Here is a 13114-nt window from a genome sequence, read left to right as displayed (position 1 = left end):
CCTAATCTCTCCCAGAGTTACCTGCTGTGAGATGCTCCATGCTCCCGCTCTCAGGGCATCCAGACCTAGTTGGTTCCCTTCTGCTTGACCAAATTTCCACTCAGGAGACATGTGAGAAGGCATGTGCTCATGGAAACCTAGGGAATGGAAATCTAGGAATTCCAAGGCACCCCATCTCTCAGCTTGCAGGTGAGGGATGGGCAGAGCAGCCCTGCTGCCTTCTACAGCAACACAGTGACAGGGATTTGGGGCAGAAAGTTGTTTCTTTGCTGACCGTACTTTTACAGTATCTGCCCCCTCTGCCTGAAATTTCCAATTTTTAATTATTATTTTTATTATTATTAATATATTTTTCTCCCTCAAAAGTCACTGAAGCTACAAGTACAGCATGGCTGGACTATGTGGCAGCTGTTTTTCTATATGCCAGGCAGTTTTAGCACTTTATTAGGAAGAGACTGAGGTTTCCAGGTAGATTTTAAAATTTTATTTTTCCCTAAGAAAAGATACAGTAAATACCCTATGTCTTTGTAGTAATGGCTGCCACAAGTTCTTCTTTAGAAATAAGACAAAAATAACCAAGACAGCCCCTACCCCAAGATACAGAATCCCAGCTAATAACAGTGAAAAAGAAGCTGATAATATTGATCCCTTGTGTACTGGTACTTAAACTTCAAAACTCAATGGAGAGGGAACCTTAAATGGACTTTCTGTAGTATCAGAATGCAATGCTCAGTCCCAAATGTATAATTTTTACAGTTATGAAGATAGGGGATGATTTTCAGAAAACGTTCACATTACTGCTTAATTCTCTTTCCTTCAGGAGAAAGCTCCAATCCACCGAGAAAGGAATCCCTGAGTGTAGTAGATCTCCTTCTGTGAGAACCAAGAAGCAGCTTTTCAGAGTGGTGAGGAAGGAGAGAGGCCAAGTTGATGGGTGAAGACCCCAGTTTTGCCACCCTTTCTGCCTTGAGTAACTTTGAACATTTGTATTCTTCAGGCACATGAATCCATTAAAGTATAAAGCTATTCTTGCACACAAGTGCTGGCAGGATCTAGGATCAGCAATTGCACAAACATTGTTCTGGCAGTCATCTCTTAAAAATCAGAAAAAATATTTATAGAAAAAATATTACCTCCTCCAAGGTCCCTAGGTGAGAAATCCACCTTGCTAAATATCTCTGAGAAGCTGAGTGCCCAGAATGAGTGCCTGACATTTTTAACAAAGACTTCAAGAGCCTTTCCATGCTTCCAGCCACATTCGTATTTCCTCCTTGTTTACTTTTAGCCATTCAATATTGTTCTTCACCTGCTCCACTGACTGACTCCTGGGTGATTCTCCTGCCCCAGCGTTAGGATATTTCTCAAAGAAATTTTCCATCTGGAAAAGAGAGAGGAAAATGATTGACTTGAAGCAAATAAAGCTGCTATTGGGCAAGTAGCTGCTTTGAAATTTTGGCTGGTAGAGATGTTTTACACTGGGATCGTTTTACAGTAACTCATATTGCTTTACACATTTAGGCAATAAAAATCAAATTTCTTAGCCAGTAGGTTGTTAAATGTATTGACTTAAAACCAAGAGAAGTGCTGTCACCATACCTGCCAAAGCTGGAGCTCAGTGTTGAAGGTTTGAGTAATAGTTACTATTCGACCAAGGTATCTGTCATTGATAGTGAATCTAGAAAAACAATTAAATAAATTATGTCCCATGCAAAACTATTAAAAAGGAAAAGGCACAAGTAATTATCTGAAGCTTAAAGCTCTAACTGTGCTACAATAAAACATGCCTTGAGATTTCAGCATTTTTTTAAATACTTGAAAAATAGTGCTCCTACACAACATCTGTGCTGCTCTCAAATATGTTTACCATGGAGTGATCTCTTCTGGGGAATCTTACTTTTCTTTAAAATAACGACTTATTGTCTCATGTTGGAAATTAAATGTATTGCTGCTCAGCAATACAAAGGCTGTCCAGTTCACAGCTCTAGGCTTGCAGGTCTGCCTGGCTTCTGTGCTCTTGCTAAGCACTGAGAAATGAGAAGGAAGGAGGGAGAAGGCACTCAAATAGGAAGAAGCAAAGTTTAAAGGTTTGCTCTTACTTCTGCTGCTCATCTGCACATCTTCTGATTGTTGTTACCAGGCTTGAAAATAATTCTATACACTGTCTTCTTGTTATGAAATCAATGGGAAGAGTTGACACATGGCTGACTCATTTCCATGCAATAGCCAGATTTCTATGAACTTGGTAGAACTTCCTGTACTTTCAATCACCATTTATTGATAGCAATCATATGGGGAAAGAATGGTTTTCAAGTCAGCAGCAAAGCACCTTTTCACAGCAGAGGGATGTGACTGTGTTGAGTACAATTTCACTTTTCATATTGCAAAGACCAGTGATTATAGCTTCATAGTGAAAATATAGAAAGGGATGGCATGGAACAAGATCTACAGATGGATGTAGAGATAAGTTTTCCAATGAATTCATTACTGTACCTGTCAACCAAGTACTGCCAGTTAAGTCTTATCCAGTCCCAGGCCATTGTTTTCCCATAGGTGTTGGATGAGATGTATCTCAGGACTGTGAACACATCTTGGCTTTTGATGAGGCTGGTGTTGTAAATATATTTCAGGTACCTAAAGGAGATGCCACAAGAATCCATGACAGCCTCTCATGAAAGACCATGGAAAGCAAATAATAGGTTAACACTTTCAGTGTAGACTTCACTGATGATGATGATAAGTAATGAAATGCTAATATCTATATTTCTCTAGTATTTATCACTACACTATTACTTCACTGACTGTGGAGGAAACATAGAAAGCTAATTTTCTCCTGATACTTAACTATTAGGCTGCTAAAATTACACAGGGTGAAGGCACTGTGTCAAGAGTTGAAAGCAGTTGATTTTGTGCAGAAACTACCATGTGTTCAGTATCTCTGCACTAAAGGAGAAAAGCTTTTTTTTTTTCTACTAGAGTACAATCTCAGAGCAGGGGTGTTAGATAACTGCTCTTGAAAATGTGTTGCATGTAATCTGACAAAATGAAGGAAGGAAGGAGAGGGGAATGAGCAAACAGTGACACGTTCCTTCTGCAAGGAAAGAAAAATCTTCGGGTGTTTAAATCACCTGTCCAAAAGGGGGATGCTCTTCACTGATGCCAGGCCATAGAGCAGCTTTTCCTTTTCTTGTGCTAATGAAGTTGTTTGGTATTTGTTGAACATGTAGTCCCAGGATGCCTCATTGCCTGAGTTCTGCATCCCATAGCGATACACCAGGAGTCGGAGATTTGCAGGAACACTAAAATAAAGAAACAGGTCTTGAATATTCTTCTCTCTTTCCTGCTGGAGTTCCCTGACCAAGCCACGTGCAGTGTTCCTCACCAGCCACGAGAGCTGTGGGTACTCACATATCTCCTTGTAGCCATTGCTTGAATAGTTGAGAAGCAGTTTCCAAAGATTTTGTGTCATCCATACTGCAGGCAAAGTCTAGGACAGATGCACGAAGAAGCCTTTAAAAGAGGAGAGAATATTTTCTTACTGCTTAGCATTCTCTGAAGCCATCAATAATACAGGAAGGAAAAAGAAAAGATTGTTTAACCTCTCCAAATGGCTCCCAGTATCATTCCACTGCAGTTTGTCCACAATGGGTTTCACCAGGTAGAGAAAATATTCCTGAGGTAGAAAAAAGGGGATTGGTTGCTTGTGACAATTTCTTAAAATAATATATTTTTGGTCAGAGTTTGTGGTCCTTAATTTTTCAGAGTCAAATCTCCTAAACCAAAAGTAACACAAACATGCATAATCTTTCCACATCACCACAGTGTGCCAAGTCTGACTGCCTGCAATATAAATGTGCAGGTAGGACAAAGGCAACCTGCTTCTTCCCAACCTTCTTCCTTGATGAAGGTTGGGGCACAGCAAGGAGATGCTACCACAACTGTTTTCCAGAGATAAAACTGGAAGAGTTCAGGAAACACTTGTTTTAGTGACCACTAAATCCTGTTCAGCATAGTTAGTCAACTAACAAACCTGCTTTATGCTGCGGACAGGTATTTTTTGCTGAGGACAGGAGATTTTGCTGCCCTATATCTACTTCTTCATTAGATGCAGGACAGTCTTGACTAACCACTGTCTATACTGTGACATATGGTGATGGATTATAAGGATAATTAGAGATAATTTCATTCCTTCAAGTAATCCAAGTAATTCAGAGATCATTACTAAGCAGTTTTCAGCACTTTTTAAAAAAGTACAATAAAAAAAAAAAAAAAAAAGCAGATAAAGATTGCTCAGCAGCATTGAAAATCACTTAAACTTCAATATTACTGCTGTCTGATCCAGTGGCCCCATGAAGGAATGGGTTTTTTCACTTCATCACCTGGAACAGTGGATAGAGATTTGCATCATCTTCAAGCATGTTTGCAAGGTAAGATACAGATGATATAACTCTTTCCCAAGGCAAATAGTCTGCTTCATTTCTTAGGTATTTTGTGAGGTTCAGGAGAACAGAGTAGCTCATGAGTCCAGCTCTGGTGAAGGAGAAAACAATTTCTATTATTCTAATGAATCTGAAGAACTTGCTTCTTTAAAGATATTAGAACACTGTTTACTTTAGAAGGTTTGAAATAATAAATCGTGGAAGGGGGAAAACAACTCCTCTAACTAGGGAGGTGTTTTCCAAAGAGTTCACTGAGGATCACTCTCAATCAACACCTGATTGCAGGAGCTCTCACTGCTGGGAGGAGGCTGCTCCCATTTTGCAGCAGCCCAGTGTTTCCAGAAGTGGGTGCATAAACCCCTTTCCCACAAAAAGGAATTGCTGGTTCTGAAGACACCCTGAAAGGCTGAGGAGACTCAGACTTAGAGGCTGTCACAGCAGGTTGCCTAAAGTTTATTTGTGACAGCATGGTTGGGTACAAGAGCCAGAAGTTTTGAAGCAAGTTTCTACACAAGATAGCTGAGGTGGTAATTTCCTAATGGTACAGGAGTCATTATAGGCATAACTTTGATTTTCTGGACACTTTACTTCTTCTGGAATGCTTGTAGTATTGTTATTCAGATGGCAACCTCCCCCTTTTCCAAGACCTATACAATTACCACAAGGGGTGCATTTCTCTTGACTACATTGGTACTGCAAATTGCCAGTGCATACTTGAATTTACCCTTTTTGGAGGACACCATAAGCCAATAAACTTGGTTACAAATAAGACAAATAAGACTTGTAATTGCAACCAATTCAGAATTTTTCTTTCAACCCCCCTGAGCTGTGTTAATGCTAATTAATAAGCAATGAAAAATGAAAAAACTTCTGTTGAAATCTCTGCAGTGAATTCTTTTACCTTGCTAAAGAAAAGGCATCATCCAAAATCCCTGCACGGTCAGCAACTGTAAAATTCTGTGGGAAAAGAGGAAAAGAGGGATCAGGATTATATAGATTGCAGAAAAAAGAGCCACCTTGTAAGAAACAGACCCTTGTAAGAGACCTGCCAGATAAATAAATGTCAGGACACTCACTCTGTGGTTGCTATCCAGAAGACTGGTTAACCTGGCCCAGTTTTGACTGTCATAATTCACCCGATAGAATCCAATGTGGTCTGGATTAATGCTGACAAAAGAATCAAGAGGTGATTCTATGGTAATTCCTGCAAAACAAACAAACAGTGGTCAGTTTCTGCATCGTATATGACACAGAACTCACTGGAGGTTCTTTGAAAGTAACATTTTTTCTGATGTATTTCAAAATAAGATCCAAATATTTATTATTATTAATTATTATTATTATCATTATCATAATCATCATCATTATTTTTATTTATGATTTTTTTTGAATGGCTGTGAGTAAAGATGAGTTGTTATAGACTTTAATGTATGCCAACTCTTCTCTTACCATAATGAGCTGTGGTAATTACTTGGGCCAGCTGGTTTGTTAATTTTAAAATGGAAACCACTGTGAGCAGGGTAAGGATAATGAAAATTAGTGCCATAGTAAAAAGTAAAAAATTGCAAAGAAACAGCTATTGCAGATATGCCTTTTACATTTTTTTTTTTCACTCTCATGATTTTATTCTCTGCCTATTTAATTTTTCAGTTTATTACAGTTTATTCAGTTTATTCTCTGTGCTCTTCTTTGATTCCACTTCTGTTGCTATAATAAAGGGATTACAAGAGAGGCTGAGACTTAAGTATCCAGGTTTAGGGAATCTTCCATTTAAAATGAATCCTTGAAAAATATTTCTTTTTTGGAAGGCTTAACCAGTCCAGTTGGTGCTGCTAGTTATGAAAGTTATTGAAAGTTTTCCTCTTGCCCATCAAAAGCCATGAAAGCATTGAAAGGTCTTTAACCCGTGGGTTGGGGGTGGCTGGAGTTAAAAGCACTTTTGTATTTATATGACCCAGACAAAGTATCTAAAAGGTATTTTTTCCCTACTCTTGCAGTTTGCCCAACTAATGTGGGCAAAAATGGATGTGGAAGTAAGCACCTAATCATGGTTTTGCAGGTCCCTTGCAGCCCACTGTAATGTCATGTGGAAGTTAGAGAAGGAAAATTTCTTTGTGTTAATCTCTTACTTGTAGCAAAAGCAAGCAGGTTAAAACAAAAACAAAACAGAAAAAAGAGAGAAGAACTGAAGACAAATGACACTTTGAATAGGTAACATTCCAGCAAGTATGAGAAGAGCTGGTTGTGTTATTTCTGAAATTCCACCTTGTAATGAAATTTAAAAATTCAAAAGCCAGTAATTTTTTTCTTTCCCTTCCCATTTTCAGCCATTAGAGTTTCAGAATGAATAAAAGAAAAATAATAACAACTACCCCCACAGATATTTCCTCATTCCTGAAATCAGCATTAGGGAAAGTTTTTGAGAATGTAGCTCTTTACCTGAACTCAGATTTCCAGTCTATCATGCCACAGATGGGTTCTTCAGCCTCCCACTACACCTTTTTTCTTAGACTTGACAAAGGGCCTATCTAAGTCTCGTTGATTTTAGTGCATTATAATTAGGAACGTGCTGAGATACTTCCTTGAATAGTACTGGATTTAAACACACACTTAAGTGCTTTACCAAACTGGGCCTCAATGGACACAATGTGTGTGTGGAAGAAGCAGCCATCTTATTGCAGAAATTACTATTAACTTCACCACAACTCAGCTCTGTGCTGATTCCCATATATGGGAAGTGAAAAGGATGAAAGTTAATTCTGAATTTTATTTCTTTTTAAGGAAAAGCTTTATCTATTCATTACTCTTAAGAGGAAAAATTTACCTGCAGAATCTGACGTGCTATAGAAAGTGTAATTTGTTGAATTCCCAAGTCTCCATTTCACTGGTATATTCCACTTGTACCTGGAATTATTTAAATAGAAAGAGAACTTTAGAAACCAAATGTTAAAAATAAAACACCAGCATAATATTTATCTTGTTTAATGCTGCACCCTGGTTCATAAAACTACAATTTGTTTATGTACATATACAGTTACTAAAGAACCTTTGCAAGAGAACACAGCATTTTTCCTATAGCTGCTGCTTATGTTCCATGTTAACACATTATGGTCCATCCCAGGGAGATTTTTCTTCCATCTTAATGTTCCCTGATGACAAGCACTACAGGAAATCTTGAGTCCTGCATTAAGTGAAGGGTCATTAATTTCCAGAAAATACCAAAATGAAGGCTATGGTATCTCCTGCTGCCTCCAGGAAAAAGATCAGCTATTGTTTTGCATCTTCTAAACAAAAATATCTTAAGAGATTTATACACCTCTAGATTTTACTAGTTCTCTCATGTAACTTACTGCCATGGAATTCAGAAAGGTTATTTTTTGGCCAGAAGCCCCAGTATTATGTTTCCCCATGAAAGAACCTATAAAAGTTACATATTTTTAAAAAGCCTGGTTTTGTAAATGCTTTTTTTTTTTTAGTTGTTTTAGTGGGTTTTTATTTAGTTTTCTTGATGTATGTAATCTCAGGAATATATAAACACTTTTCCTGAGAATAAGACACAACAGCTGTGTCCTGTGCACATCGAGGATGTGTTCCTGACCTGCTGTGCTGTAGCTACATATTTACCTGCAGCACTATTTTAAAAACTTGAGTTTTTGAACTTGCATTTCTTTATAGTGTCAGCATGCAGGAGAGGACTCTTTCAAGCCAAAGAAGCTTGAAACAAACAGCTCAAGACACTAGCCCTGCAAAGTTCAGGGAATAAAGCATCCACAAGGCCTGGAGTTGTCACTACTTAAATCAAAACCCTGGACATTAAATCCAAACCCTGAACATTAAATCCAAACCCTGGACATAAAATAGATCAGTCTCATCTGGGGTAGGATCCCTTCAGGAGCTTCCTCATCCCTATCTGTGAAAGAAGGTATTGATTTTCACTGGGTTGACTTTTAGGCAAGGGAGGAAGTCTGTCCCAGGATAGGTGATATCAGCAATACAATATTTATTAGTGGGTTTTATTTTTAACTTATTTATAAAAACTACACTTTCAGAAAGTAATTCCACTCTCAGTTTGGGATTAGCTGGGGCAATGCACAGTTTAGCTTCTTGACAGGTTAAGGTAGGAACAGTTCTGGGAAATTCTGCTCAAGAAATTACAAATGGCAATGTACTTGAAGTCAAACATAAGTCCTGAGTTTGATACCTCAGGGTATAGTGCAATAAGTAAAAAAAATTAATGCAAAGAAGTATTTTTGCCTGAATAGTCTGTAACAGCAGCCTTCAGATCACACAGTGCAGCTGGAACTATTGCAAAAACCAGCAAAATTTTCTGCTTATGTTGGGAGAGATACAATGCTGCAGACACCTGGGCAATTACCTCACTCCAACTCTTCTGATTCCTACCAAAATCTTAAGCAATATCATGGGCTTATTCATTGCTGGAGTTTTTTTCTTTTTAATCAGAATGAAATGAAATGGCTACAACTGTTTCTTCATTTTCTCCTGGTTCTTGCTTTTTTTCTGTTAAATTAAACTAGTACAAGGTAAGGAAAAATAGTATCTGGGTAGGTTTAGTTCTGGTTCATACAGGCAGGTTTTATTGGTTTAGTTCAAGGAAAGAAACCTTTCAAGGAAAGAAATGGGTGAAATTCGCTTTGACTCAATAAATATCTTTTAAATGGCTAAAATGAAGCAATACCATTCCAAGTTTATTAGGGAAAAATAGCTCTTGATGAGGATTAATAAAATTTATACCCTGACTGACTGTTTCACAACAATTCATGGTTTTAAGACATGGAGAGAAGATGTGTAGGGGTGAAGACCCTGTGATGTATTATAGATTCTATACCATATAGAGAAAGGAATACACTATCATGGTATACAATATCTGGATCACAGTATCTGATTTCTGGACAGAGACAATTTAGTGTCAGTTTTCCTTAGTGTAGCAGATTCATAATTTGCAGTGGTTCAAGAGGTGATTTCAGCAGTCACCGAGCTGTTCAGAATCATAAAATCTTCTGAGAGGCCCTGTCCAATTTTACTCTGCTCTGTTTGAGAAAGAAACACTGTGACAAAGGGCTGATGCTGCCCTAAATTTGACATGATAGTAGCACAGAATAATTTGGGTTGGAAGAGACCTCCAGAGGTCACCCAGTCCAACCCCCCTGCAGTCAGCAGGGACACCCTCACCTACATCAGGTTGCTCAGAGCCTCCTCAAGCCTCACCCTGAATATCTCCAGGGATGGGGCCTCAACCACCTCCCTGGGCAACCTATTCCATTTTTTCATGGTAAAGAATTTTTTCCTAGCATCCAATCTAAATCTACTTATTTGTACCTAACTTTCTGCTGGTTTTATTTTGTTTGTTTTGGGTTTTTTTTGTTTGTTTGTTTGTTTAAAAAACCATATGCTGAGAGTAAGTTTAGAAAGAATGGGTATAAGCCTGCCTATGTGCATGCCACTCAGGGAGGGAATCTGTACAGAATCTCTACCTGTTTTACACAGACATTTACAGCAGGAACTTACCCAAGGTCAGAAGGAGGATGAGAAGCATCTGCTTTGGGATCCAAGAGGAAACGTTTCTGTGTGAGCATTGAATTCTTTCCCATCTCCAAAACTGGGTAGCCCATCTGCCTAGTCCACGTGTCCATGACTTCCTTCACAGGTTTATTACTTGCCTATGAACAACGGGAAAAGCACATCCAGTCCAAACAGGGAAAAAAAAATAAATTATGGTACTTAGGGAAAGAAGAGCAGAAAGGGGAAGAGAAATGAGCAAATTCAGTACAAAAAATAGTCCATAAAATCCTTTGATGGTGTGTGTCATTGACAGAAAGAATGAGGAAACCTGAACAAGGACAGAGGAAATGAGCAGTATGCAGGCAGCAGACTGCCCAGGAACATGGACAAGAAACACTGAAGAACCTTTAAAACTTCTTGCATGCCCTAAGATTTCTCTATTTTTTTCTGAGGAAATAACTGAGCTGGACTGAAAGGACATAAAGAGACTTTTCAAAGCCATGAGTCTCCTTGCATTTTGAGCATGAAGGAGGAGATAGTATTAACCATCAGCAGCTGCACTAATGTAAAATTCAATCCGCCCTGTGGACTGTGAATTTCTGTCCTGGAGACAAGAGCTGGAGAAAGCTGCCCCTGCCTCTCCAGGCTGCCAGTTGTGCACAAAGAGAGTTAGGATCACTCTTTCTTCTGACGAGGGAGGTGATGTGAAGATGCAGAACACCAGAAAAAGAGCAGGAAGAAGTCTGAGACCAAGCAGAAAATGAGAACTTGAAAGGAGACAGAAAGTGCAGCTTGGGCTGTGTGGGTGTCCACAGTGGTGGAAGGAAAGGAAACATCATCAGGGGATGGACCTGATAGTGTGCAGGTGGCATTTGAGGGTAAAGAAGCAAACAGAGAGAAAGAGCCCAGAGTCAAGAAAAGGAAAGAACAGAAAATGGTGGCAAAGGGAATAACCCAACTGGAACTTAGAAGCTAGAGACACAGATAAGCACCAAAATTACTTGGGAATGAATAATGTTGAGAACGTTCAAATAGCTGAACCTGGGCAGAGATAAGGGAGAGTTTGGGGTACATATGTGTGGTAGATGGAGGGTGTTTTCACCCATGAAATTCATTTGAATTGTGGGGGGAATGTTTAAGTAGTAGGCTGTTAGCAAGGCCTCCTTTCTTGTTTGGTATTCCACAGTCTTATGCCAAAAAATGAGGAAATAATACATATTTTAAAGAAATCAGATGTCTTGGAATACAGTGGGAGGCTGCCTAGCTTGTGATCTCTCATTGACAAAAGAGCTCAAGTATATAAACATTTTGGAAAACTGAAATCAATGGATTAGGTAAGAAATGTTTCTTAGCAAGGGGTCGGGTAGATGCAAAACATACCTCTTCTAGAGCTTCCCAAAACTGTTGTGTCTTGGCATTCTGGAATTTGTGTTTCTTCAAATATGCCTAGAGAGAGGTAGAAGTCTGTGAAAATGCTACCAGGTCTTTCTTCTTTGCCTATGAAAACAGTTCATATACTCAAATAGGACCACTTGTACTGAGTGGTAGTATTGGGAGCAGGTTAAATGGATCAATATTCAGCAGTTTAAATGGATCAATATTCAGCTGATGACACTCCTTTGCTTTCCAATATACCCTTTAATGTTAGAAGTCAGCACTTTTAAGTGTGACTTGTTAGTAGGAAATAAATTTGTACCTGAAGAGTTTGTCTTTTGCTTCAATCAACCTCAGCAAACTCTGTTGCAGGTTTCTGTCTGATGTAAAAGGCTGTTAAGGAGGAGGAAGCTTTTCCAGGAGATTTCACTGGCTGTGAACTCAGAGTGGTAGTAGGAAAGTCTGGTCACCTCTAAGTGGTGATCAAAATTATTATTATGAAGAATAATGATACTTGGCTAAGGTTGCATCTCTTTCACACTCCTGTCCTGTGCCTTACCTGCCTGCTCCACGGTCCTTCCCTACCCTGTTATGTGGATCCTGGTGATGCTGGTGATGTGTAGTCAGTAGATGGTGCTGTTTGTTTCACTCCTGGCCACAGCCACCTGCCTAAATGTTCTTGAAGGTCCTGAGCAGAGCGGAGTTAGTAGCCTCTTATGGACAAACTGGCTGTATTTACACATCTTGTGGAACTGTCCTGACTGAATGTGTGAGAGGGAAAATAAAGGAAAGCACAACTATCTTGTAGTGGCCCATAAATGTGTTCTCCCAGAGGAAGGGGAGGTAAGAACAAATGTGGTAAATCTGCACTAGAACTCTTCAGAAATGACAGATGTTGGTTCAAAGGAAAGGACTGATAATCTTCCTCTTTTGAGAGGGCTCTTTTCTCACATTTTTTTCTTTCCATAATTTTTTTCTTCCCCTAATTTTTAGCATCATATTTTTCAATCCAGGAGAAAGAACAATAAACTATGCATAATCTCTCTTTTCTACTCCCCAAGACCTTGGCTCTCTAGAACTGAGTGCCCCAGTCTCATGACACAGAGGAGCTTGTAAGATCCAAGTGTTCCTGCACAGCAGGTTTGAGGGAGCTGGAGGATTCTGTCTGGATGAAGCTGCATAGAACTGAGAGCCTGGGTGACAACAGGATAACAGTAGGGTGCAAAAGGTTTCTCCATTAAAATTCAAGATGAATTTAGGGCCTCAATCCTAGTGCAGTTCACATTCCTGCTTCTGGGCAAGCATGAAACTTCTTCCTCTTGACATTGTCCACTCAGTGCTGAAATGACTTAAACACTTTTGCTATCAATACCAAGGTCTCTGATACTTTGAATAATGGCTTTGCTAGTGTCACCCAAAGATGGGCTGCATTTCTGTCAGGTTTTGTTGTCACCCTTACCTGGCAGCCTTTTTGGAAGAGATCTGGTGTAATCCAGTCTTGAATCATTCTGAGGATTGATGCACCCTGAGGAAAAGAGGAAAGGGGAGAAGGTCATTGCATGCTGCTCTAACACTGGCTTTCCATTCATCTAAGAAACAACATGTGAATGAATATTTTATAAGGCAAAAATAGAAACCATCCATCTGACTAAGGAAGTGTTTTTTTCTTGTTCCTTCGTGGCACAGCATGCCTGCCTGCTGGAGCTTAATTATGGATGTGAGAGTTGGTCTTTCTGCTGTGATCCTGCCTGTTTCCAAGTTCAGCTGTGCCAGCAGAAGGGCTC

At 39.3% G+C, this 13114-nt stretch overlaps 1 protein-coding gene across 2 annotated transcripts in view; it reads right to left on the bottom strand.

Annotated features, from left to right (window-relative positions):
* Positions 1-469: 469 nt before the first annotated feature.
* Positions 470-13114, bottom strand: part of ENPEP (glutamyl aminopeptidase) — a 33003-nt gene continuing 20358 nt past the window's right edge. Inside the window, exons 8-20 of one of the 2 annotated variants that reach the window (XM_071742705.1) lie at positions 12790-12855; positions 11337-11402; positions 9963-10114; positions 7261-7340; positions 5513-5640; positions 5338-5393; positions 4377-4527; positions 3597-3670; positions 3406-3507; positions 3126-3296; positions 2491-2631; positions 1597-1675; positions 470-1378 (exon numbers count right to left, since the gene is read on the bottom strand). In XM_071742705.1, coding sequence (XP_071598806.1) covers positions 1229-1378; positions 1597-1675; positions 2491-2631; positions 3126-3296; positions 3406-3507; positions 3597-3670; positions 4377-4527; positions 5338-5393; positions 5513-5640; positions 7261-7340; positions 9963-10114; positions 11337-11402; positions 12790-12855 — 1416 coding nt within the window. In that variant the 3' untranslated portion in view covers positions 470-1228. The remainder of the gene's footprint in view (positions 1379-1596; positions 1676-2490; positions 2632-3125; positions 3297-3405; positions 3508-3596; positions 3671-4376; positions 4528-5337; positions 5394-5512; positions 5641-7260; positions 7341-9962; positions 10115-11336; positions 11403-12789; positions 12856-13114) is intronic. The other variant, XM_071742706.1, reaches the window with a different exon arrangement.

Source organism: Heliangelus exortis, chromosome 4 (genome assembly GCF_036169615.1).
Source record: "Heliangelus exortis chromosome 4, bHelExo1.hap1, whole genome shotgun sequence".
In the NCBI taxonomy this organism is placed as follows: domain Eukaryota; kingdom Metazoa; phylum Chordata; class Aves; order Apodiformes; family Trochilidae; genus Heliangelus; species Heliangelus exortis.
Note: the sequence above shows the minus strand (reverse complement) of the source record. Positions and strands in the feature narration are given on the sequence as shown.